Raw genomic sequence first — 26,756 nt, forward strand, 5'->3', positions numbered from 1 at the left:
AAGATGATAGATATTACATCAGATGTAGATATAGTGATGCCAGTATTATCCACTGTGGTGAGAGCAGGGCTGTTCTGACCGTGAAACCACACGCTCATTTCCTGATGGCTTGGCAATCACAATTCAGTGGTGAGCGTAGTGAGCATACCCCAGATACACAGTACGACCAAGATTTAATGTTTTCGTTTTTTTTGTTCAGTATGACTAAAACTGAGTCTTGAGCACTCGACCGTCATCAGGAAAGTGTCAGACGGCTTATTTTCTATAGACTTCTATAGGACCCAAAGTACATTTAGCACCCCTCGATGGCCATTAAAGACAATGCAGGTTCTAGGCACTCCCAAGTTGGTTTAATTTTTTAGACCCAAAAGCTGTGTGCATCCTTTTTACCCCTCAGCCGTGAAAGGCTAATGGAGTATTGTTAGCAGCGTGGACACCCAAATTTATAAATCCCATAACTCGAGAATGAGGTGACGAGGCTTTTGAAACTACTTCAATGTTCATAAAATATATCAAACAAAATATCACATATAATCATTTCTACTGAAAGCAGCTTAAGCTGTCCTTATGGTATTGACAGAAACCTTTACTGCTCTGTGTGAAGCTAAAATAACGTTCTGTGTTTGTTGTTGTGTTTGTATATTTTAACATTAATTTAATATATTTTGACATCGTTTAGTTTGTTTATCCACGCTACTTTCCGAAGCTTACATTGATGATAGCATGTCTGGAGCACCACGCAAAGTAAATCTGACATTATTCCTGCAGACGAGTAAACACCTCAAGTAGAAAAAATTAAACGGAGACAAGAAAACAAGTTTACGTATCTTCAGCATTGCTATGAAGCTTATACACTGCAGCTGGTTTGTGTCGAGTGAATAACATAAAAGCAAATAGAAATAACCGGGGGTTAGAAACTAAGTAAGAGTGAGGAGAGGAAACTTTCATTTTAGACAGTCCTATTTTCCCAGCTTTTCCCAGCTTTTGGCAGCTGAGTCATATTTCACCGAGCAGCAGGCAGAGACTCAGCCGTAGCGCGTCTGGTCGAAGTCCTAGCGAGTTTCTCAGCAGTGACTTTCTCCCAGCTGACAGACAAAATTTGCAGCATTTTGCTGTCGCCTTATCGATTGGCCTGGTATCACTGTCATTTAAGCAAACTCCTCCAAGGACATGAACTGATCGATCGGCGGAGATGAGAAAAGATCTCTGGTACCGTGCAAACACGTTCACTCCCTCTTTCTCTCACGCTCACACCTTAGATGGATGAATTCGTAGCACTTTATTCAAGTGTAAAAAAGAGCTTGTAGTTTAGGCTGAGGGTAGCATTCATTGTATTGTATACCAAAAGAAAATCTTAACAGTGGCCTTTTGTCATAAAACACATGAATCTCAAATTTAACTGCTGGAAAAAGGTTTAAATTGAGACTCTAATAGCTGACAGTACTTTCTCTGATGAATTTAGTACCTGTACCTGTTTACATTCGTTTATGTCTTGTGACTCATTCTTGTGGTTTACAGTCTTTTAATCTGTGGTTTGTTCTCACTGTTCATGGTGGTGTGGTGGTTAGTAGTGTCATCTCACAGCAAGAAGGTCCTGAGTTTAAATCCACCATCTGGCTGGGGTCTTTCTGTGTGAAGTCCAGTGTCTCGGCTCAATAACAATAAATATGTTTTAGCTTTACAAATTTTTTTGACAAGATTTCTAAAATGTTTGTGTTTCTACACCACTAAAAAGATCTTTTGGCAGTATGCTGGTCTGAAGCATTCATGAGTGTGTTAACATACAGGACTGGACAGCCTAAATAATTTAAGAGCTATATCTTTGAGTCTAACACCCTCGGTTAGCATGTTAAATGTTGAAGTTTGTCAGAGTACAATTAGAAAAAGTCGGAACAAGTGCAGCTTGTTTGGGGGTGTTGCCAGGAGAAAGCTTCTTCTCTTCTTTCTTCTAAAAGGAACATGGATGGTCTGCAAAGTTGCATCCGAGCAAACCATAAGACTTCTGGAACAATGTCCTTTAGAAAACTTGTGATCAATGTGATTACAAAAATTGGAACATGGTCATTTTAGTGATGTTTAATTTACCAAGTTGAAATTATCACTAAATATGCACAAACGTGTTTTACTATCTAGAATCTAGACAAGCTGTTAACAAAGTGTCCTTGGTGTGATTCTCCATCACATGAATACCAAAATATATTTCATACCTACAATACATAAAATAAATGAATAATATTGCATTTCACAGACAGTGCTCTGGCAGTTCATTGGGTTAAATCTTAAGCTGATCCCTGTATATACCTGAAGGGTAACCTCACAACACCTTGACAGAGAATTGTAATTCCGCCTTAAGGCAGGACTTTAGTTAAAGCTATGTACTGCCTTACCAAGAGCACGTTTTGGGGGAAAACGCTGTCTGAGAGGATCAGTTAGGGCTGAGAAAGTCCCTTAAATTGTGTATACCGATGCTCTCACAGAGCCCCACCAGGCAGGATGGGTCTTCATCTAATGCTGAATATATGCTGTGTAATACTAAAATTAACCCAAATTTTCTCAGACGGTGCTGATCTACAGAAACTCTTTACATAGATCAGCACTGGCAGAAGATATTGGCTCATATCTGCAATAACCTTTAGAAGAATGTCTTTTACTGGCACACACTGTTCAGTGTCCGTGGGTGACAATGACGGCAATATTTGCAGGCTTTATCTCCCAGGCTGCACTTGTCATTGTTGTGGGTGCTAACGCATACAAACACGCACACAATAGTCTCTGCCTCCACATCTCTGCCTCTGACCATTTGTCAGGCAAATTATCATGATGAGTTTGGACATGGGCTCATTGGCTCATCAGGAACTTGACAATTTATGCTGGTGTGTGTGTGTGTGTGTGTGTGTGTGTGTGTGTGTGTGTGTGTGTGTGTGTGTGTGTGTGTGTGTGTGCAGGCCCAACAGCATCATGATTAGTGCATTTCATCTGCAGAAGTGTGCTGATGACTCTGATGGAGATTTTAGCTCGTCTAACCGTTACGTTCGCTTCGTTCGCTTCCTAAGCTGATGAGCGGCTGAGCCGAGCTGAATAATTTAGGCGTGTTGATGAGGAAAAGATGTTTTATTTTGGAGCAAACCAAATTTTTCTTGGCCTTATTTTCCTCTCTGCAGTTTGTCTCTGATCTTTGGTGCTTCATTGCTCATTTGTGAACACAGTGAAGGAGACTTACAGTGAGAGGTCCAAAGGAAAACATGGGCTGTAATTCTTCTTGGATAAAACTATCCTGTATACATAAACTAGGCTGTGTGTGTGTGTGTGTGTGTGTGTGTGTGTGTGTGTGTGTGTGTGTGGATGGATTGCATGGGTGTACTGATGTTAGTCAATCTTTTGACCACAGAAGGAGAAGGTACAGTCACAAACAAAAGATATTTGCAGGTCCATGTATATCTTACTTGTGTAAATGTAAATTTGTCTGTGTTATTTTGTAAATACTAACGCTATTGTTTATTTCACACACATGGAGAGATGTGTGGAGGTCAGGGAAATTGCCTTTCATTGTTCTTGTAACAGTGACAGTAAAGAGCTATTCTATTCTATTCTATTCTATTCTATTAATGGGTAAATTGAAATAAAACAGCACAGGAGACAAAAATGGACAAAAAAGTTAGAAATTCTAACTGTAAACAGATAAAACAGTCTCCACACTCAGATAAGTGTCTCCGGTTACAGAGTTAAAGCACTATAAAGCAAGCACATCTGAAGCAGAACACAAAAGCCTCTAAGGTACATTCAGTGTTAACCAGATTACCAAACAACAACGCTACAAACAAGGAGACACGGGGCAGACTCCTCACTTTAAATCACTGCTATCTCAAATGACAAACTGGCAGCTCTTTTGAGTCAGCCGCTGTAATTAGTATTAGAGCCTTGGACTGGGACACCTGCCCAAGAAGCAGAGGAAGCTGGGATGAAGAACAAGTACACAGTAGGCACTAATTGGCCTACAAGAAAGAGTGGACAACAAGGGGAAGGAACATAGTCATATGGCTGTAACAGCTTGAAATACTTAAATATGTCAACAGCTATAAATTTTGGATAAACATTCATGAGCATCAGGGGACCAGTTCTGCTGACTTTAGTGATCCCCTGGCCTGTTCTCTGACACCACTATGAATTATCTATACTGGCATTTTTTTAAAGTCCAAGTCTAGCTGTAGCTGGATTTCCATTAAATGTAAATCCTATTAAAGACTAAAGACAGACCAAAACCTCACACACATCACTTCCTTTAAGTCAGCTACTAAACACACATGGCCTGCTAGACCATGGCAATCATAAACGTTTAGCAAAGATAGTACTTATTTGTCACCTTCTTGAACTCCTACTTAAAATGAGTTTTTCCACAGACCTGGGTCAGTTTTATTAAAGTTACCTCTTTTTGGTTTGAGATGAGCTAAAGCTGCTACAACCTGCAGGGGAGAGAGACGTTAAAGAGGAGGGAAAGCTCTTCTTCTTCTTGAAATTGAACCTAAAACCAGTCTGTGGCTGCTTGATTATGGCCAAAATCATAATTACTTTTTCAGTACTGATGATTTAAGGCACTTTTATTTTCCATTTTTATTTAAGTGGATTTCTATGAACTTTTACTATAATTGTACAGAAAAGTGATGTACTGGAAGCAAAACAAGATGATTATTTTAAAACAGAATCTGACATAGTAACTGTGTGATTTTGATAATCTCATTTTAGTAACTGGTAGAAACCAAAATAGAAATTGAAACAAAATTTTAGTTAATTGCACAGCCATAGAGCAGTTTTACAGGATCATTAGCATAATGTCTTATTGGCATCTTATTATTGCCAGGACAGTAAATGGTAATGCATGATGTCAAAATCCATGTAATAAATGTTAGTTCATATCTATTGCATGTATTAAGATATACTATGTGCTAATAAGGTTGTATAAACAGTAATAATAGTATTATAAACATTAGATTAAGCATTTACCAACACAACTGTTTAAGAAACTTATTAGAGTTTCTTATAATGTAAATAAACCTCATACACTAATGTAACTTCACATTAATGGCTCTTTTTCCACAGTTAAACCTTTATTACTATTATTCGTTGCTTTATAGAATTAATAAACACTTTTTTCTTGTTTTTAATTAGACATGAACTAGGCTTATTTGCAGCTGAGGTATCTAAAATATAAACAAGTTAATCGAATGTTTCATTGCACACTTATTAACAGTTTAATTAAATAAAAGGGCCTTAATATTTAAGCTTTAGCTGCAATGTGAAGTGTTCCTAAATTAATACCTTTACACTGAAAATCAAAAGAGAACAACACAACCAATCTTGTACAACAATAATTTGAGTCAAAACGAGGTGATAAAGTTGGATTTTTGGCCAAACGAAAGCTGGACAGTCCTGTTCAACTTCAGTGGTTTACAAAATCAAATGAGAGGCTTCATCCCACGCCTGAGTATGTCTTTGATTATAAAGTGACTTATTTCTCTCATTGCACCGCTCTGCAGCTGTCAGCAAAAACAGGGTGAGTGTGTGGGGAATAAACAATGAAAATCTCAAAGACATCAGCACTTGTCAAGCTACATGCACTACATTTCTTCTCCCAGTAAGGCATGGCAAAGAATAAAAAGTGGGTGTCTAGTGTCAGTGAAAGCTTTTTCCTCCTTTTCTTTCTCAAATTTTTTCCTCTGCACTCTTTTCCAATTCTATTGATGGACTTTGGCCCAAGTAAACAAAGGCTCTTTAGCACCCAAACACAGTTCAATGTGCTGAATTATTGACTTGGTTTTTCAAAGAGGCAACGCAGAGCTTTGTTTCTCACGGCAGGGAGAGAAGCAGAGGACGGGTGTCTCACGGTTTTTCATGTGGAAACCCATGGAACCCATTTCTGTCCTCTCCCTCTCATTCTGCTCTGAGCAGAGGATCACAGCACTGTCAAATTATTGGATGGCCGCATGTATTTTTGGACAGATTTAAAGGTCAATCTCATGCACAACAGTTTGCTTGTGTTATTTTTATCCCCAGCAATACACAGCGTCAACCAATTTCTAATTCATCACTGCAAGGCATCAGATATGGAGAAGATATAGCAAAAAAATCCATAGTATGTTGATGTTTCTCTTGTAAAGGTGAAGACTTGCAAGATTTACTGTCAGTTATATATGAAACATTAATATCTACTATTTAAGTAAGTAAGGCTATGTGAAATTCATAGCTTATCCTTAAGAGATCACTGATACTTCTGAGTTATTAGAAACATTAAGCAATGGAATAGGAGGTTTTAGCAGCTTTATAGCAGCTATATACAGTACCACAGTTCATCTCTACTAATTGTATGTCAGTAGCATTAGAAATATTTATGCTACAGCAGGACTATCAAACTGAGGCCAAAATATGAAGTTAGAATTGCATTAAGTTCTTATTAAGTTCTTCATCATGTCTGGTCAGTCTGGTCTGCGTTCCCAGAAAAGCTTCCAGCAAACCAGCAAAAATTCAGCAAATTGTCTCACCATTAATCGTTTCAGTAAACCACAACAAATATTGGTAGTATGGCAGATAATCTTGAATTTGCTTTTTGTTTTTTGTATTTTAAGTGTATTTTATAATGGCCTGAACATGACACTATAACTGTTGTGGCTCACATTAGGTCTTTAGGGTTCACAGGTCTTGAGACCAGTCTGCAACTGGTTTCTGGTTTCAACTTGTTGCTGGAGGTTGCAATGAAATATATAGTGCTGCACCAAAATCTCCTCGTGAATGCTTTATTTGTTAGCAGATCGTCATGGTTGTAGTTTACATGGAAGCCCCCGGCATGTCTGCAAACACTTATCAACTTCTCATTAAACACCAGTGAAACTATAACAAGTGCAACGTGTGTGTTTACAGTGCAAACAGGAAGTGGAGAATGCTCGCCTTCAAAGCAAAAGTTTTGTCCTTTCAAATGTGTTGATTGCAGCATTAAGGTGAATCTTTTATTTTGCAGCTGAATAGTAGAGTTCGGTTTGCGTCACTCGGAGAGTAACTGGCGAGGGTTTGGCCATCTTATAAACGTGAAGTATTTGCCAGCTTTGGAAAATTAAGCACGCATATTTTTATCACAGTCCTGGTGATTTTTTTTTCTTTGGTTAAAAGGCAAAAAGGCATTTAAGGACAAACCCCGTGAGGACTCCTCATCCAACTCGACTTCTCAAAATTGTGAAAAATTTTCTTTTCATTGATTTAGGGTGATGGTTGAACATTATAGTGGATGCTTCAAACACCTTGTCTATAACACCAAGTTTGCACTAAGTACCAGCTGTTCTTCATAAAGACTTCATTGGACTTGATTGTAAAAATATTGTATGAGAAGTTCTTTCTCTCCTTGAACCGCGTTGGGAGCTTCATCCTCAAAACATCAATATCACCTTTCCTTTTCATCTTACAGATTTATTATTCCGCTCTCATGTTTCTTTACTTTATCCTCATGCTTTGATGTTCTGCTGCTAGCTCCCGTATTAATATTTTAACACAATATGCCCAGCATAGCAGTCCTAGCATGTTAGCTGAATACTGCTGTTAATTGTCTAGTCAGGTGTAAAAAAAACAAAAACCATATCAATATTGTATTAAATCTTTATTATGATCCTGTACATTATCTAATGTGTTTCTTCCCTCTGTTGCAGGTTATCTATGCACTGAACACGAAAAATGATGAACACGAGGCAGCCATCGCTACTCTTAAGGAGGCTCATGAAGAGGAGGTGCAGCAGATTCTTTCTGAGACCAGGGAGAAGATACTCCAGGTTTGTGTGTGTGTCTGTCTTACTTTAAATTTATTAGGTTCTTTAGAACTGTGCACATCTAGGCATGGTCCCATATTCCTTTTATACAGAACAGACTTTCTCCTGGCAGCCCTTCCAAACTAATCATGCATATTCATCTTTGTGTAGTGGTTAACACATTGACCTAATGTGCAAGAGATCCCTGGCAAATGATTTAGAGTTGTGTCACAAAGGGCATCAAGCATAAAAATTTGTGCTAAATCAAATATGCGGATCCCTCTTCTGTGGAGATGCGTTGCTAATAAGGGAGCATCTGAAAGAAGCACAGGCCTCAGTTAGCATGATAAATGTTAATTGAGATGTAGAGCTATATGTCAGATTTGGAGTCTGAGATGTAGCTCTTGGGGTTTTTTGGGTTTTTTTTTTGCAATTTCTCTGATTAGTGTTACAGAGGTGCTCACACTTGTTGATGATTAATTAATCAAGCATTTGATTAGCATCTCCTGGCTGCTACTTACCCACTTAATTCCTATGGAAGCAGTGAGGGTGTACTTGGTTTTAGAGAATTATGAAACGCTAAAGATGGCGATCTCATCCCCAAAGAGCCATACAACATTTGAAACAGGAAATGGTTAAATCAATCATGTCATTGCACAGATGCATGCCCACATTAGAGTTTCACAACCATTTCAAAAGTCACGATATGTACGTATGCATAGCAGAAGTACAGCTTTATGGGGGAAAATCTTTTTAAAGCTTTTCTTGGAGTTTTTTTGAGCACTTTTCAATGGATTTGAATGATTATTCCTTTCATCCAGTATCTCAGTGACCATTACACTAAAATTCAATTATTCAATTCAAAATTACTCCCAAGTTGTGAGATAAGAAATATATAATGCTGAACAATCAGGTCTATAATTGGACAGTTAGTGAGGATATAAGTATAGTACATGTAGTAGTAGTAAAGCTGTACATACATTTAGTTTTCAGACAGAGGAGATGTTTGAGTTGGGGCTTTAGTAAAAGCTGCAGTTCAATCCGTTTGTTTGTGGATTGTTTGAAAATGTCTGCCTGATGGTAGGAGCTTAAACAAATTGTGTCCAGGGTCTGCAATGTCTTTGATGATTTGCTTGGTCCTCTTCACACAGCCAGTGATCTAGAGATGTTGTTTCTGTGCCAACAATATTTCGTGCTGTTTTCATGACATGTCGGGGGGCTTTTGCTCCTGTCCACAATACAAGGAAGTGGTTTAAGAGCAAAACTGCTGTTACAGTGTTGTCCATTCATATTAAGTTCATATTATGAATCAAGTAGAAGCTTACAAGATATCAGGCTTTTAGATCTAGGAGTCTCCTTGCCAATGGTTTCTGAATAACCCACTGTTGTATACTCATAGTATACTCATAGGATCAGAAACTCAGACTCAGACCCCAATCCAGACCTCCTGTACGGGGTAACTGGGATCTAACACAGTGTTTGGCTTTTTAGTAACATGCAGACTTGGGGAATGCAGATAAAATGAAAGAGAGAAGACGGCGTTGTGGGAATCTCGTTAGACCAGGTTCATCCATGCAGAAAGGAGTTTCAGGAGTCTCAGGACCACTGCTGAGACATGTATTGTAGCAAGCACTCAGTATCCAGGAGAACAAAGATGTCTGCATGTGCTGATATAATGTAATGCAACCCAGGGCGAAGTCGTACTGAATCTAAACGTCTACATCTGACTCTTTAGTGGTAATATAAAAGGAGGAGGATGAATATTATGTAAGCAAAGCCTATTTTCGAAATTTAGATAATAGAAATGTATCACAGGTGTAAAGAGAAGCTGTTCTCATAGGCCTTTGTTCATTTTGACCTAAAAGATAAGATTAAGATAAGATCTACTTTATTTATCATAAAAGGTGGGAAAGTCGTTTGTTACAGCAATTAAAAATGAAATAAAGCGTAATAAAATTAGACGCAATGATATAATAAATATAATAACAGTAATAATAATAGGTGGACAAAAGGCTGAAGAGGAACTAAAGTCAACTTTATAATAGATTTCAACAGAAAACAGACATCATTATAAAATCACATACAGCTGATGATGTAGCTAAAATACATCAGGAGCGCTGCACTGTGATCACCGGTGAGCTCAGACCACATTTGAAATGAAGTCATCAATTATGAATCACGTGAATATTAATTATTTAGGCCTATATGTCACGTCATTACTCTTGATGACAATGCCTCAATGACGATGCTTCTCTGTGAGTAATGTGACCAACCTCGATCAGCTAAACTTGAATACGCAGACATCGCCTCACTCTGCTTCTCTATTAAGTTTCCCTGGAGGCAGTGTTTACTGGTGTGCTTTGAATGCAAATTTAATTAATTTAGCCGAATTGGATGTACCTATTTAATCTTTTAATTTTCACTTTCATTTGTTGTCATAATGAGGAAAATCAAAGCCTAATTTAAATTCTGTGCGCATCAGCCAATCTTTTAAAGTAATTTTAATTAAAGCTGAAATCCAGGATGGTTATTTACCGGTGTTTGTATGCAATTTATGTCCCATAATATCTCAAAATGATCAAGTTTTGGAGGATATGAAGTGTACGACATATTGTGCCTTGTCAATCACAGAGTAAGCATCTCCACACATGCTGTCATTAAAATGCTAGATTTGGATGATAGCGAGCACTTCACTGAACTTTAAATGTTTGTCACAGTACAAGAGCAAGATCAGCGATGAGATGGACCTGAAGAAGCGGATCCAGTCTCTGGAGGAGTCAATGGAACTCCACGAGAGGATGAAGAGGCAGGCCCTGGCCGAGTTCGAGAGCTACCGTCAGAGGGTGGAAGACATGCAGCTCTGCACTGAGGCTCAGGTAAATGGAAGAGTGATGTGATGTCTGTGTGTGCTGGAGGCAAGAGGCACCTGTGTCTGCACTCACAGCTGCAGGTAATCGCTATTAAGTCTGTTTCTCTGTCCTGCTGTGAAGTGGAGAGTCTCTCTTTGTCTGCATCAACTGCCTCAGATTGCTGTGAGCGGTCAGGGTTCATTCAGGCCTCATTTTCATTTCTTTTTTCAAGGAGTCTGTAAATAGAGTCCAGATATTATTCAATACATTTTTAAATTTAGTCACGTATATCCACGAGTTAATCCAGCTACATGATGACTAGAATGAGCTCCGTTTACCTGGAAACACCAACGTCATGCCATCACTTAACAGATTTTCTTGCACATTTTAGTAGGTTTCTTTAAAACAAGTCAACCAGAAGAAACTCCCCCATAAGAATGTGAGATGATGATTTATTGAGAATGATTTGGCCCACTATAACTCCATTTTTGATTTTACTAAGATGTGAGCAGGGCCTTGCAGAGAAACAGGAAACAAGGAGGCCTGGGTCATCTAGTTAAAAGAGGAGTTGTGCTCATGGTGAGACAAAGGAAAAGTTGGATCAGAGAGCGGGAGAGACATAAAAGAGAGAACTTGGCTTGGTCTAACCTTTGAATGTGTTGCCACAGGAAAGGCCAAGAACCCATCAGAGCGAAGCGCATGGGGGAAATCAGAAAATGCAGCTTTGAATATTAGCCTAGGAAATGGGAGGCACAATTTTCAGGTTCTTGTCGATTGCCTTAAGCCTTAATATACGAAAATACATGGAAAGCAGCAGAGGAAGGATTTAGATTCTTTACTTTAGTGAAGGCAGCAATACTACAAAATAAAACTACTCTTAGATGTAGCTTAGTGTCCAGAACCAGCATTCTTTGTAATGTCGTGCAATGGGCACAAGTTGAGTTGATGGAAAAAAAGCCCTCGGCTTACTCGATCTACAACATGAGTTTATGGTCTCGTTAGATGAATAAAACATTTTGTAAATTAGGATCCTCATCACAGTGAAAAAGGAGGGTAGGGTTTGCTGCAGCTCAGGTATATACAATATTTCTCAGTTATCAAAACCCTGCCTAATATCTCCCATTTTAAAACACCAAGATGGTGAGAGCAAAACGATTCAGCAGGACCTCACTAACCAGTGGGTGATGCCACAGTGGGTGCACGGTGCATCCATCTTTTATATACAGTTATTTGAGTAAAAATACAGACGTATTAGTGCCAACTTTTTTGGACACAGCCTTAAATAGAGGCTTGCAACTAAAATATAAATATCAAAACAGATGATTACAATGACCAGAGATCACAGACATGCTGTAAGCACCCAGTGCACCTTTTCTATAGTCTTTCATTTTCAGATTCAGAAGCTGGCAATGTCTGTTCTGTTAATTAAACTCGAGGAACAACTGGTGTTATTCTGGTACTATTCCAAAGTAGATCTGCCTGTTAGGATTACAGTAACAGTAGACAGACCACAGACTGTTTGACACAATAACAGCTGGGAGAAGTGAACATTGCATTGAAGTCTTAGAGAGATACATGCACTCATCTTCTTCACATCTGCCTGGATTGCAAGTCAAATGCAGGATGTATTGAACAGCTGGATCTGGCTGCCTCTCGGATGCAATCACATCTAGTTTCTTCGATATCCAATAACAATCCAGTCCTGCTAAGACACATAAAGAGATATAATTTAAATTCGGTTTTTTTTCCGCACCTCGTGTAAGTAGGAGAGGAGTACCTCTCTTATTGCTATGCTGTAAATTGCCTCTGCTTTGTTGTTTATAAGTTTATGAGCAAGCCAGTGTGTATGAAATCATCCCCATGTATATGCTTGTATATGACCTGGGAGGACAGTGAAGCGTGTAACTAATCTCTAACAATAGCTGACCAAATGAACATAATTATATAGATTTATGGAGTGTGTGCAGCTCTCTGATAAAAAGATGCAAAGGCAGGAATAAAGAAAAATTGACTATATGCAGGAATTTATGATTTAGAGCAGGGATGTCAAACAAAGCAGCCTGGGGCCTGAACCAGGCCACCAAAGCCCACTGGATGGCTTTGAAAAGTAAGACACTTGTACGGACAGTTATCAGTACAATATACATCATCTCACAACACATCTGGACTGTTTGGTAAATGGACTGATACTTGTACAGACAAAAAGAGGATTGAGAAGTATCATCCACAGAATCAGAGAAACACAAATATAGAACAAGCCTGGAAGGAAAGAAAACTACTGATATGTTTAAAGAGTCCAGACCAGTGGCTAATGAGGGTTAGAGTTAGAACAGTGTGTCGGGAGTATCATGCCGTGGGGAAGCTTCGCTACATCTGGATCTAGGAATCTCGTCAAGATGGATGGACTTGTGAATAAAGAAGGATATGTCAGGTTTTTAAAAGGCAGTAAAACAGGTCTGGGTCATCACTTTTCCGACACAACAACCCAAAACAGGCATTGAACTACCTCCAGAACAAAGTTAAAGTTACTTTTGCATTTTCTAGATTCACTTATTTACAGCACATATGCAATAAGACATACTGTTAAAATGATCTGAGGATGTTCATCATGTGTTTTGGAAATGGATATTTCACCACATGTTATTATGCAGTGGTTTTACTGATCTAGCCCATTAAATAAAATGACATCCCTGATTTAGAGTGACGCTCAAAGAAATAAAATGCAAACACCCAAAGGCTGTAGTCTCCACATATTAACCCATATTCATTATTAGCAGCGGTGGGCACCTGTAAGGCCTTATTCTGGTCAAGGGCACAGCGAGGGGAGCATTATCCTAGCATGTTTTGGCGGCAGGAGAAGCCAGGTCTCCTGGAGGAATGATTTGAACCAGGAACCCACTTGCTGTGAGGCCACAGTGCAGCAGAATGAGCCACCGTACTGATGGCAAATATGCAGATGTGTGTCTGTGTTTGTGCTTGTGTTATTATCCCTGAGTGTTTTTTTCCCTGATAACTGTCCAAGCTGTCAGTCATGGGTGTCTCCTACTTTTATCATGGTTGATATGCCACTTCTGTACCCTTTGAGACTAGAAAATTTATGGCTAATAGTTAGTTGGTGCTGATTGTGTAATTAGCTACTTTAGAGAATGAAATGCAGTCAAATTAAATGAAAGGTATGAAAACGTATTAGTAAATCTTCCCCTGACAGATGGTTGTTATGTGCCTTAAAGATTTTATCGTAAAATGTTTAGTGTTTTTCTGATCAGGTACCTTAGAGACCACTTTTCTGCTAATCAATATAACATATAATATCAATGGATTGAGGCATTGTCAGAATGATAACTTCCTATGTCAATACTAGATGACATTTTTCTTGTAATTTTTGAACAATGACCTTCAGAGCATTTTCTGCTCACACACTTTGTTTCTGTTTAGTCTGCTGCTTTTTACTGCTAATTTAGAGCAGCCAGGTCGGCAGCCAGAAGGTCAAAATCCCCCAAGCCAGTACACCACCGCCTGGCTTAGACCTTTTGAAAAGTCACGCGCTCTGTAAGAAGCCTACAAAACCCATAAATCAATTCCCCTGTTGGCTCAGCCTTTCATTCCCGTCTTCTTTGGCAGCACACGCAGCGTGTGGTGTCCATGTCAAGGGAGGTGGAGGAGATGCGACGGTCCTTTGAGGAGAAGCTGCGTACATTCAGCCAGGCACAGGCCCAGTTCGAGCAGGAGAAGAGGGCCGCGCTGGAAGAGCTCAAGGCTGAGCACAGACAGGAAATCCAGGAGCTTCTTCGCAGCCACCAGAGCCAGAACGCAAACTACAGCAAAGACCAGGAGAAACTGGTACAGCTCCATAAAGCCGAGGTAACACACTCGCTTCTGCAAAAGTAGAGCAGCTCTTGAAAGCCAAAGCATCAAACTCTAAACCACTACAGGAAAGAAGAAAGAAAGTGGGACAGCGATAATTACCAAGTTTCCAACTCTTTGTTCTACCTTGCCTTTCCTTATACAACATTTTAACGCTAGTATAGACTACATGCATTTTATAATGTAATTTATAATCGTCTCTCTACAGCAAAAGCATCAGAGACTTCTGGTTGCTTAATTTTTTTTAAAATAAACTGACTCTACTTCATTCGAAATGTGCCGTTTCTTTGTGTCTCCATGTTGGACGTTCAGGTTGATTCTCTGACAGAGCGGGTGGAGGAGCTGAAACAGGACAAGAAGAGACTGGTGGAGGAATACGAGGCCAAACTCAGCAAGGTACAGTACATTAAATATAATAACCATCATTAATAATTGGTAAACAAACTGGTAAGCAAATATGAGTTAATAAATCATTTATTGGGCATTATATGGGTATTTTATTCAGATGCCTTCTGTGTTAGTCCCCCCCCCACCCGTGTGTTTTGTTTTCCTTCCACTTCCAGTTCTCTTGCTCTCGTTGTGATTGTCTGCCCTTCCCAAACTGTTCACATGTCCTTGATGCTATTCAGTCACTTCGTATCGCTCCTCCAAACCCTTTAACTGCTGCTAGGGACAATATACAGTAGTGTTTGTTTTACTTTGGAGATCCAAGTTAGTGGGCCAACTCTATCCAGAACCTGCAGTAGATGGAGAACTGGTACCACTATGTTCTAAGACTCTTAAGTCCATTGTTATTTACTCTATTTATTAATGTTTTCAGGAAAGCGTGGGTGTACTCTCCTTCCCTGCTCTCACTACTGCTACAGTCTAATTCTGTCTAGAGCCAACCCAAAAAACCTAATACTGAGTCCAGACTGAAAGGTGCGATCTTTTAAAAATAAGCCTAAATAAAATAAGGATTCAAGAGGATTCAAGCAGAAAAGGTTTGCACACACAGTGTCTCATCTGGCATTTCCAGAATCGATTCACTCCAGGCTGTGCTAAATGTCCTTGGATTAGTAATAGTTAAAAAAAGGCCTGAAAATTTAATTTGTTGGCACTATAGTGCAGATCTGTGTACAGGAAAAGCCATAGCTGCACTTAAGGACTGCATTTAGATGCTAGTAATTCAATAAAAAAAAGCATCCTCGTCGGCAGTAAACACTGTCAGGAAAGTAATTTTGGCTCCAGCTCTAAATGTTTTTAGACCTTTCGATATAAAATTCACATTGTCATTAAAAAGAGAAAACTGAGGCTTATTAATTAGTTTTACACCCTTCATGTTTTTGGCTTAAATCTTTTCCGCAGTGGTGAACACTTTCACAAGTGTGCGTTTGTCCCCAGGCTCAGGCCTTTTATGAGCGCGAGCTGGAGGCCATGAAGAGAACCCAGCAGCTTACCGCCGACAACCTCTTGGCATGGAAACGCACTGAGGCCGAGCTGCGACGGGAGTTTCAGACTCAGGAGGCGGCGCTGCAGAAAACCCTCGGAAAACTGAGGGCCGAGCTGGCCAGGGTGTCGGACGAGGCTCGGGAAAACCGGGAGAGGTCCTACAAGCTGCAGTCGTCACTTAACACTGCAGAGAGCACCGTCAAAGTGAGTGTGAACCCTCACCTGCTCATCCAAAAATGAGTCAACAGAAGGTGGACGGAGGCGAAGTAGCCGAAAATCCTGTCGTTTTAAGTGAGCTGATGTCTCTTTTTATAGACAGCTTGCAAAGATTTTGTGCCTGTAATCAAAGATAGATTCAAATTAAAACAGGGAACAAGGTCCGTGTGAAGAAATTCAATAAATGTATTCCTTTCTATATGGATAGTCACTTTATAGATTAAATTATGACGAGTAGATGTTCATCAAGCGGTCCAACCTGAGCCTGAGCCTTAATTTAACATTCATAGATTTCAAAAATGATCTTTTTATATTAATGGGTCAAATAATAGGGGATCTCACCGTTTTAGGGCCTTCAGCTTGATTTTTTTTTTTTATTGAATGCTCCTACAAGAACTGACGATGAACATAGGAGAGCAATTAGCAACTAAAGCCAGGTATTTCCTTGAAGTAGGGAAGTGAAACCTAAACAGGTTGTATTCTGTGCTTGTATACATTTCAACCAAGTGCAAGGTGGAACTGAACTTTTTCACAGGGTATCAAGGGTTAGGGTGTGGTGAAGGAGGACCCAAAATTGTAGGCATGGAGGCAGTTTAACTAAAGGCGAGCTCTTTAATGAGCTGATAAGTAAACAAGACATGAGCAAAAATACAAAACCAAACAGGAAACTAAATGCAAGCTGCTTAAACTAACTCGGGCAAAGAAACACTCAAAAACTAAGCCTGGGAAACAGAACAGTAGCATAAATGGACCATAACATGACAAAGCACAAAGGGAGATACTGCATATACACAGGAGGGTGATTAGAAGAAGTGGAGACACATGAGAACACAGCTGGAGCAAAATAGACATAATGAAGAAAGGGAAGCAAGACTGCACATGAGACAATGACTATCAAAATAAGACAGGAAATCACAAACACTGAGATACTGACACAGTCATATGGTAGAGACACAGAGAGAGAATGCCCACCGGGGACCCTACGAAGGACATACACAGGTGAGACTAGGACATGAAAGGGAACTGACTAAATTAACAAAAGACTACGAACTAGAAACATAGCTCACTTCTCAAAACAAAATACAACATGCAAAAGTTCAAAAAAAACACAAACACTGGGAACAGACCCAGGGATCCTAACAGGAGGCTCGCTTTAAATTGGGTGAGGATGTCATTTAGCCATGCTGGGCTGTCTTTATAGAAGGATGGTTCCTTTGTGTCTTGATCTCAAACAGTGAAGCACAGGTAAAATGGTTCAGCTACGTGTCGTAAGAGGTCTGGTCTAGGATGTAAGAGTGATGGTAGCATGGAGAGAAACTGCAGACCAGTCCCTGATTCTGTAGGGAAATAATGTCATCAAACTTGGTGTCCTGCCTGAGTTTAATACATCCATGTTGCATAGTGTCATGCAGTGAACTTATAAGATTCCCCGGATCATGCAGTGTGCGGGTGCCTTAAAGGAGAGTGTTTGTTAAAACATTTAGTTGTTAAGGCAAATAGAAACATTCGCCAAATTAACGCTTCAAGTTGGCTGCTAGTCCAGGTTGTTCAGTCAATCATATACTTTTCATCTCTGTAATATTCTCGATATTTGTAATTGAGCTATTTGTATATATTACAGCTATTTCTCATATATTCTAAACTCTGTAATATACTGTATTGTTTAATTAGTTCAGTCTGTCACCGTTATTGTCTTGGAGCAACTGTAACCCACATAATTTCCTTAGGGATTATTGAAGCATTCTGATTCTGATTCTGATTAAGTCATTAGGATGATGACATGTCAGCAAGATTGTATTTAAACTTTGTGTCCCTGCTCGTCTTCTCTCTGTAATTTAGAGGAGGAGCAGATCAAAAATGTCCAAGCTGCTGAACAGTAAATGATTAAAAACAGTGTGCTGCGTTTCCACAGCCTACCTGTGTACTGAGATGCTTAACCGTACAGTCTACAAGTAATTTGTCCCATTATTCTAAAACGGTTGGCTGTTTCTGTGCCATTAAATATATTCTAGGACAGTTTAAGCAGACATATGAGCAGGGCCTTTCTGCACACTGCTGTCTCTCTACCCACTGATGTCTAACCAACATATGATGGACGATGTTATCTGACAGTGTTACCAGCTAATACTGGCCTGTTGCCGCTGTACAAGTAAGACTTCCTGTGAAAGTATCACAGAGCTAGCACAGACAGATTCACGTATACCTACAGCCACTTTAGAATCACTGTGTGTCTCAGGTTAATGGATGTAAGGTTAATGGATTCAGTTTTACTCCCCATTTGCAGCTCATGCTACCCTTTCAGTGGGTTCTGTATGGACTTACCCTTTCAGCATCCAGCAGGTTGGCAGCAAGCCACTTAAGAGTTGAGTTAGATTTGGATTACATTTTAGCTGCATGCTTAAGAGTTCCCAAACAAAAGCTTTCAAATAGACTTCTTCTGCTATGAGATTTACATTAGCTGCTAAATGTGGCTGTGACTCAAACCACTTTCTGCTAGACTTTGTACTCTCCTGGCTGAAGTATTAACATCTTTCCAAAAATTGGAACTTTTATTAATATTTATCAGTTGAAATAACTAAAGGGTTTTATAAACTCTGTTGTCAGTTTTTTTGCGTAGCAGCTTATGGGTCAGGTTGTAACACTCAGGATTTACAATATCACAGAAAGACGATGCTACAGGCTTCAGTTAGCTTGTTAAGTTCATGACAGTACAATTAGAAAAAGACTAAAGTGTTACCGATTCTCTCTAGAGAATAGGGCAGCGTGTCTTAGGGTTTCAAAGTCCACTCCTCTGACTTAAATGCCGTCGTGGGACCACAAACCTCGATGAACTAAAGCAACATTGCAAAGAAGAGTAGGCCAAAATTCCTCCACGATGACAAACCCTACAAGTTATTGCTGCTAAAGATGATCTTACGTTTTTTTTTAAAGAGGAATTCAAGCTATTTCCTATTATTTGATGATTTGATAGGCAAAATGTATCCATTATGCCTGAGCAAATGAAGCCCCCTATTAACAGAACCGGTTAAAGCAATATTGGTTATCTTCCTTTCGGATTTTTGGATTGCCAAAGTTGTAACTTTTTTTGTATTTGTTACAAATTACCCAAAATATCCAGCACACTAAGTCTCTATTTGGTATGACAGCAAAAATAGCAGTGCTGTGTTTATTTCCCAAGTCATTTTTTTTTTTTCTAGTGTCTGACTTCTGTAAGATCTTTAGTGACGACGCCCGTGATTATCTTCGCCGTTGAAAATAAAGCTGACATGTGCTCCAGGGAGGATTGGCTAAGTAGGTCTGTTTTGTTTTGATGACTCGCTCTGAAGTTTATGTGGAATTATCACTGATTGCAGACAAAGACAGGAAGGGATCTCTCCTCCTTGGTGATGCTGAAATTGGGATCGAGGTCAGCGGTGGCTGTGGAGTTAATAATTTTAGCTATCAGAGCAATTAACTACAACCCAGATAAAGAAACGACAAGCAGAGCGGTTGATACCTGATGTAAGAAGGTAAAACAGATATCAGAGGATGGAAACTATTTGATCCTTTGCTGGTTTTGTCTTTTGTGCAGCTGAAATGTTATTGAGTTGTAAAAGTAATATCATAATAATCTCTTAATAACAGCCTCGGTATGTGAACAGATCTTTTAATCCTTCACGTCCTGCTGTGAGCTCATTGTTGGATGATAGATTTTAATTTAACCTTAACAAGCTCGCAACACAGGTTTGATTTACACCTCTTGTGTCTCGTCACTGTGCATACCTATACAGTTGCTAGTATTTGCGCAAGTAGAGGCACATTTTTAGACCCTTCACAAAATTAATTTGACTCTTGAAAATTAAAATGCTGCACTAAATCAAAATGTTCCCAAGTCTCCGGAGGCATAATTACTGTACTGGCACATACGCCATGTGGAGAAACCGTATCATCAAATATCGACTTAACACCAGTGTGAGACACTTGCGGTTGGTGTCAGGATGCTGCAGCGTCTGCTTCACTGTTCTGCCACCCTCCTTTAGCTTATGATTTAGTAGGCAAATCTCCAGAGAAATGCAAGCAAATGATCGCTCAGAGTAACTGAGACAGACGTAATTAATGGCTCAGTGTTCACATGCTTCTGCAGGAATATGCATGCCAAAAAATTACAAATTGTCCCCCAAGTGAAATACTCCACTGACGCTGTGTTAAATTGCTGCTGTCACTGACCTTGGACTAAATATTTCACTTCAGGTAGAGCTTATCTGGACTAAGTCTATGGGAGCTTTTAGTGAGATAAAACAATAAATCACCTAAAGCACTATGTTCGGGTCCCTTTTTGTATTTAAATGAAAATGCAGGAATCAGCCTGGTCCAATCAGGAGGCTTGACAGAGGTGAGGCAGTACGTGAGAAGAACTCACATGTGCGCGTGTGGGTGTTTTTGTTGAGGTTTAAAGGGGATTAGATGTGAATCAAAGGTGATCAGTGAATGTCATGACAATGGGATTCTTCTGTTAACTCAGATAATTCAACAGAGATACTGTTAATTAAAGCGTTTTCACCTCCATCTGCCAGCCTCATTCACACAAACAGAGGTGTACACTGCATTCGAAGGGACAGTTGTGCTTTCACTTGCCTTTAACCCAAACCTTAACAACCAACGACCTTCCACTCAGTCTAAACCAAAAGTTAGCATTAGTATATAGGCAAGTCTTATGTCTCTCACACAGTGCATTGATGGGCGCTGTGTCTCAGCCACTACAAAGACACCTCAACAAATTTATTATGTTAACTGGATTTGCTAAAAATGACAATATTTGTTGTGCATTTACTTCTATTGTAGGAACAAACTGGCTTAGAACGATGAAGAAAATCTGAAGGAAATAAGAGATAAATTAACACAATACTGGTTTTCATTAAAAGGTCTGTATAAAAAGAGTCGTATTATTTTTTTTTTTGGTTAAAGCTCGTACAACAAAACTGACAGGTCAGGCAAACTGGCTTAATCAAACTAGCCGCATACTGGAGCCTTCTGTGACATAGATTCTTGATGGAGGGCGCTTTAAATCAAAGTGGTGTTAAACAGTAGAAAATATTAGTTCTAAGATTCAGTAACCTGGATCTGCAACAACAAGCTATATAAAGTGAGGATGGCAGGTGAGACAAACTGTCACATGTAGGGCACCACCTGTCTGAGAACCATAGGGGTTATGACAAAAACTAGAGAAATCCTTTGATCCTGAAAAAGATCTTTGAAGGCTTCAGGACTGGCAGAAACATCCAAACTTTCGCAGAAGGTCAATTAATCGGCAGTAGCTACCCTCTGCCATAGGATACTGAGGTGTCCAAGCCCACTGTGAGGCATAATCTCAACAGCATGTCCTGTGTTTGCCCTAGGATGTCTGCAACTCCTCACCTAGGAGGCACAGAGCTTGACTTATGGAGAAGCAGCAGTCAGTTTGACTAAGCCCCACACACCCTGATTTTCACTTTTGTCTTTCCATAATCAAAAGGTCTGCATTTGTTAAGAATGTTGCCTGTAGAGATTTTGCCTACACTGACACAAAACCAAACATATTTGGCCTGGCTGAATCGTGCATTGGCATTTAAACAGCTGTGTCTAACCCCATCCTATCCCAGTTCCAATTTTAGACCCAAAGCTGAGTCTTGGAACAGCCCTGTGAAGAAATTAGGACTCCACTTAATGCCCCAGTTTCTGAAACATTCACACTTTTACTTTTTCTTGTTCACAGAGAGCCATAGGTTGTACTGCTAGTGAAGAAACTTGTAGAAATAACACAATCTTTATCTTTACTCCAGAGCTCCAACCTTAGTCTCAGCTACGGTAGTTCCCAGATGGACTCAAAACTTTTTTTCCCTGTAGGTTTGTCTCAGAATGCTGTATGAAGAAGTGAGACAAAGAAAATACAGTGGGGCAAAAAAGTATTTAGTCAGCCACCGATTGTGCAAGTTCCCCCACCTAAAATGATGACAGAGGTCAGTAATTTGCACCAGAGGTACACTTCAACTGTGAGAGACAGAATGTGAAAAAAAAATCCATGAATTCACATGGTAGGATTTGTAAAGAATTTATTCGTAAATCAGGGTGGAAAATAAGTATTTGGTCACCTCAAACAAGGAAAATCTCTGGCTCTCACAGACCTGTAACGTCTTCTGTAAGAAGCTTTTCTGTCCCCCACTCGTTACCTGTATGAATGGCACCTGTTTGAACTCATCATCTGTATAAAAGACACCTGTCCACAGCCTCAAACAGTCAGACTCCAAACTCCGCCATGGCCAAGACCAAAGAGCTTTCGAAGGACACCAGGAAAAGTATTGTAGACCTGCACCAGACTGGGAAGAGTGAATCTACAATAGGCAAGCAGCTTGGTGTGAAAAAATCAACTGTGGGAGCAATCATCAGAAAATGGAAGACATACAAGACCACTGATAATCTCCCTCCAACTGGGGCTCCACGCAAGATCTCATCCCGTGGGGTCAAAATGTTCATGAGAACGGTGAGCAAAGATCCCAGAACCACACGGGGGGACCTGGTGAATGACCTGCAGAGAGCTGGGACCAAAGTAACAAAGGTCACCATCAGTAACACACTACAACGGCAGGGAATCAAATCCCGCAGTGCCAGACGTGTTCCGCTGCTGAAGCCAGTGCATGTCCAGGCCCGTCTGAAGTTTGCCAGAGAGCACATGGATGATACAGCAGAGGATTGGGAGAATGTCATGTGGTCAGATGAAACCAAAGTAGAACTTTTTGGTATAAACTCAACTCGTCGTGTTTGGAGGAAGAAGAATACTGAGTTGCATCCCAAGAACACCATACCTACTGTGAAGCATGGGGGTGGAAACATCATGCTATGGGGCTGTTTTTCTGCCAAGGGGACAGGACGACTGATCCGTGTTAAGGACAGAATGAATGGGGCCATGTATGGTGAGATTTTGAGCCAAAACCTCCTTCCATCAGTGAGAACTTTGAAGATGAAACGAGGCTGGGTCTTCCAACATGACAATGATCCAAAACACACCGCCCGGGCAACAAAGGAGTGGCTCCGTAAGAAGCATTTGAAAGTCCTGGAGTGGCCTAGCCAGTCTCCAGACCTCAACCCCATAGAAAATCTGTGGAGGGAGTTGAAAGTCTGTGTTGCTCAGCGACAGCCCCAAAACATCACTGCTCTCGAGAAGATCTGCATGGAGGAATGGGCCAAAATACCAGCTACTGTGTGTGCAAACCTGGTAAAGACCTATAGTAAACGTTTGACCTCTGTTATTGCCAACAAAGGTTATGTTACAAAGTATTGAGTTGTATTTTTGTTATTGACCAACTACTTATTTTCCACCCTGATTTACGATTCTTTACAAATCCTACCATGTGGATTCATGGATTTTTTTTTCACATTCTGTCTCTCACAGTTGAAGTGTACCTCTGGTGCAAATTACTGACCTCTGTCATCATTTTAGGTGGGGGAACTTGCACAATCGGTGGCTGACTAAATACTTTTTTGCCCCACTATATATGTAACCCCCCAAATCATAAAGTTAAAGTGGGTTTATCCCACCTTATCTAAACCTAGCGGTCATAAAGTGCAACTACTTTCCTTGAGGGAAATCAGCATACACACAGTGTCTCACCCACTCACACATATCAGGTCTAATTTGTGTGACTCCTCAGTGGTTTTCATCATACTGAGGTTTCATTGTCTTAGCCATAGCAGCGGTAATTAAGTTTGAGGGAGGCTGTTTGATGGGATTGAAAGATGTGAAATTGCCTCTCATAAGTTCTTGCAGAGTGCTAAATCACAAAGCTACTGTACTGTGTGTGCGTGCGTGCGTGCGTGCGTGTGTGTGTGTGTGTGTGTGCGTGTGTGCGTGTGTGTGTGTGTGTGTGTGTGTGTGTGTGTGCGTGTGCTCACGTCAAATCACTCCCTGAAGTCTAGTTCCTATTAATTGAGCACCAGTCAGCATTTACACTCTCAATCTTCAGTATTAATATTCTGCCAATACGGTTCTTTCTGTAAGTGTGATAAACTGGCTGCAACTGCTGGCTGCCAACTTCATCCTGGCATTGCATTACAACATAAGGTGAAGTTCACTTTTCTATACGGATGTGCCTCTTAAAGCCTCTACATTGCTTTAAATATGAATGTACTACACTTACCTTTTTGCAATGACCAAGCAACATGTAATTTTAAAGGTCTGTCTTCAGTAGCATACCTTACCTCATAATAGTACTGAACACACCCTTAACAGCTCATCAAATATAGAATAGGTGGATTTACATTTACTCAGGTTTCATTCCATTTAGTTAATGACTGACATTAAAGGGCATGTGCCCAGATATTTAGGTCTTGAATGTTGAAGTTTGGACTTGGGCTAACAATCCTATCATTCAAAAAAGTTAGTGAGAGTGAAAAAAACCCATCTTCTTCTATTTATACTAGCTAGCGAGCCTTGTGGCAGTCTTTGTAATGAGTGATCTTTTAACTTGTAAATAACAAAGACATTATCTATAAATTATTTTTTATCACCACAAAAATCATTTATAGATAGTACGATAATTTTGTAAAACAATGTTTTAGTCATTAACCTGACCTGTCCAGAGGTCAAGAACTCCTCCTTAGGACAGCTCTATAAACTATTTTGTAAACTCTTAGTTTCTCTTTATTCCTTTTTCTTCCCTTTTCTAAAAAAAAACATGCAAAATATTTGAGCACAACACAGACTTTTTTTTTAATCAATATTAAAGTTTTGTTGGTGAACTTGTGACCACACATGATTGACTGACTGTATATAAAGGTGAGGATAAAATAATTACTCCACAATGAAACAGAGCAACATATTTTTAACATAACCCCCGATAACCTGAACTTCTATTGAGCAAAAGCACAAGCCACTGCTGTGCAGTGATGTGCTTTAACTTTGTAATGCTCAAAGCTTGTAAAATCAAGTTAAAACTGAGCATCGTCTTCCAGTTTACACACAGTACAAAAACTTCAGCAGGAGTTTGAGCTGCCGCTTGAGAAAGCATCATGCCAAAAACAAAAGAAATCAGCTTAGACAACAGAAAAAGAATTGTTGATGCTTACAAAGCAGGAGATGAATTAAAAACCTTATCACAGAGCTTCCAAATGTCAAGAACTGGAATGAGAAGTTTCATCAAAAAAATTAAAGAGAGCTACACTGTGCAGAATAAGCCCGGCAGAGATTGGAAAAAAAACTATTGAGAAAAGTGTCTAAAGACCCCAGAACAAATGCTGAAAACAGTAATGAACAATTAGCCAAGTCAGGACTTTTGATCTCACAATCATGAGAACCTTAGACAGAAATGGACTGTGAGGTTACAGACCAAGAAAAAAAGATCCCAAGAAGAAGAGACACTTTCCAGCCAGACTGAAATATGCTACGGAAACCTGAACAAAGATGATGCATACTGGACATACACGTCAGATGAGATGTAACTACTGTAGTTTTTTGCCACAGAGACACTGCATACGTTTGAAGCAAGGAATCTTTCTTTTCTTTTTTTCTGAAGTACAACCCTAAAAAACAGTGCGCCCAGTGAAACATGGTGGGAGTTTTATGCTGTAGGGAAGCTGCAGTGCATCTGAATCTGGGAATCCCACCAAGGTTGAAGGATAATCATAAAAAAAAAAGATATGTGCTGATCCTAAAGAAAACCTCAAAGAATTGGCAGCAAAACTGGGTCTGGGTCATCGCTTTGTCTTCCAACGTAATCAATACACACATCGCCCCTGGAGAAGAACTACCTCTAGACGACCAAAGTGAACAAAACCCCCCCCCGACTTGAATCCAACTGGAAATCTGTGAGGTGAACCAAAGGCCAAGGCGCATTCCAGAAGACCATCGCAGACCATCAAGGCATGTTTAAGACGTGCCGAAAACTACAATAAACGGCTGCAGGCCGTTATCTAGCAAAAAGGATATAAAATTGACTAGTAACAGTCTTAACCCTGGTAGTTTTTGGTTTATGTGGTATAATATTGTTTCTGTGTACCAAGTAACATATTTTAAGTGTCCAAAATAAAAATAGAATGTTTAAAAAACCTGTGTTAAGAATTCTTTGCTCTGTTTAAAACAAAAAAGAATAATACAGGGCCTAATAATTCTGACTTCATTTGTAAAACATCGTCATACCCGTGGTGTTGACATCCATATGAGATTCTAAATATTAAAACCTCAACATTATCAGTCATCAAAACTGAACCATAAGCATCTTGGGTGGGCTGTAGCTTACCACAGGCTATATTATTTGTGAGCTAGTTCAATTAAAAATTCTACAAAATGCACCAATATCACAAATACAGCTCCAACTGTCTGAAAACTTGTCAGAGTGGCCACTATCCACATGAATGAGTTGGATAAAAATATTTCCCCTCTGTATAGTTGTTTTAAAGGTGGAAAGTATCTGTAGAGGCCAAAACTGTTTGTGTGCAAGGCTGTAAACATGCTGTTTTTAATGGGAAGTTTTAACATATGAGTTTATGGGGATTGACCTGGAAGCTGGTCTCAAGTGGCCATTAGAGGAACTGCAGTTTCACTGAGTAAAAGTCAGATGTGTCATGCCATTTGAAGTCTCTGGTCTGCTAGTTATTTAGGTTTAAT

At 39.7% G+C, this 26,756-nt stretch overlaps 1 protein-coding gene across 3 annotated transcripts in view; it reads left to right on the forward strand.

Annotated features, from left to right (window-relative positions):
• Positions 1–26,756, forward strand: part of fam184ab (family with sequence similarity 184 member Ab) — a 221,857-nt gene that overhangs the window by 85,945 nt on the left and 109,156 nt on the right. For all 3 annotated transcript variants that reach the window (XM_085247044.1, XM_085247042.1, XM_085247043.1), the window contains 5 exons: positions 7,686–7,805; positions 10,499–10,657; positions 14,252–14,491; positions 14,807–14,890; positions 15,878–16,129. In XM_085247044.1, coding sequence (XP_085103170.1) covers positions 7,686–7,805; positions 10,499–10,657; positions 14,252–14,491; positions 14,807–14,890; positions 15,878–16,129 — 855 coding nt within the window. The remainder of the gene's footprint in view (positions 1–7,685; positions 7,806–10,498; positions 10,658–14,251; positions 14,492–14,806; positions 14,891–15,877; positions 16,130–26,756) is intronic.

This window comes from Mchenga conophoros, linkage group LG15 (genome assembly GCF_057382185.1).
Source record: "Mchenga conophoros isolate Kocher_MC1m ecotype Shallow Benthic linkage group LG15, M_conophoros_male_GT1.1, whole genome shotgun sequence".
Lineage (NCBI taxonomy): Eukaryota > Metazoa > Chordata > Actinopteri > Cichliformes > Cichlidae > Mchenga > Mchenga conophoros.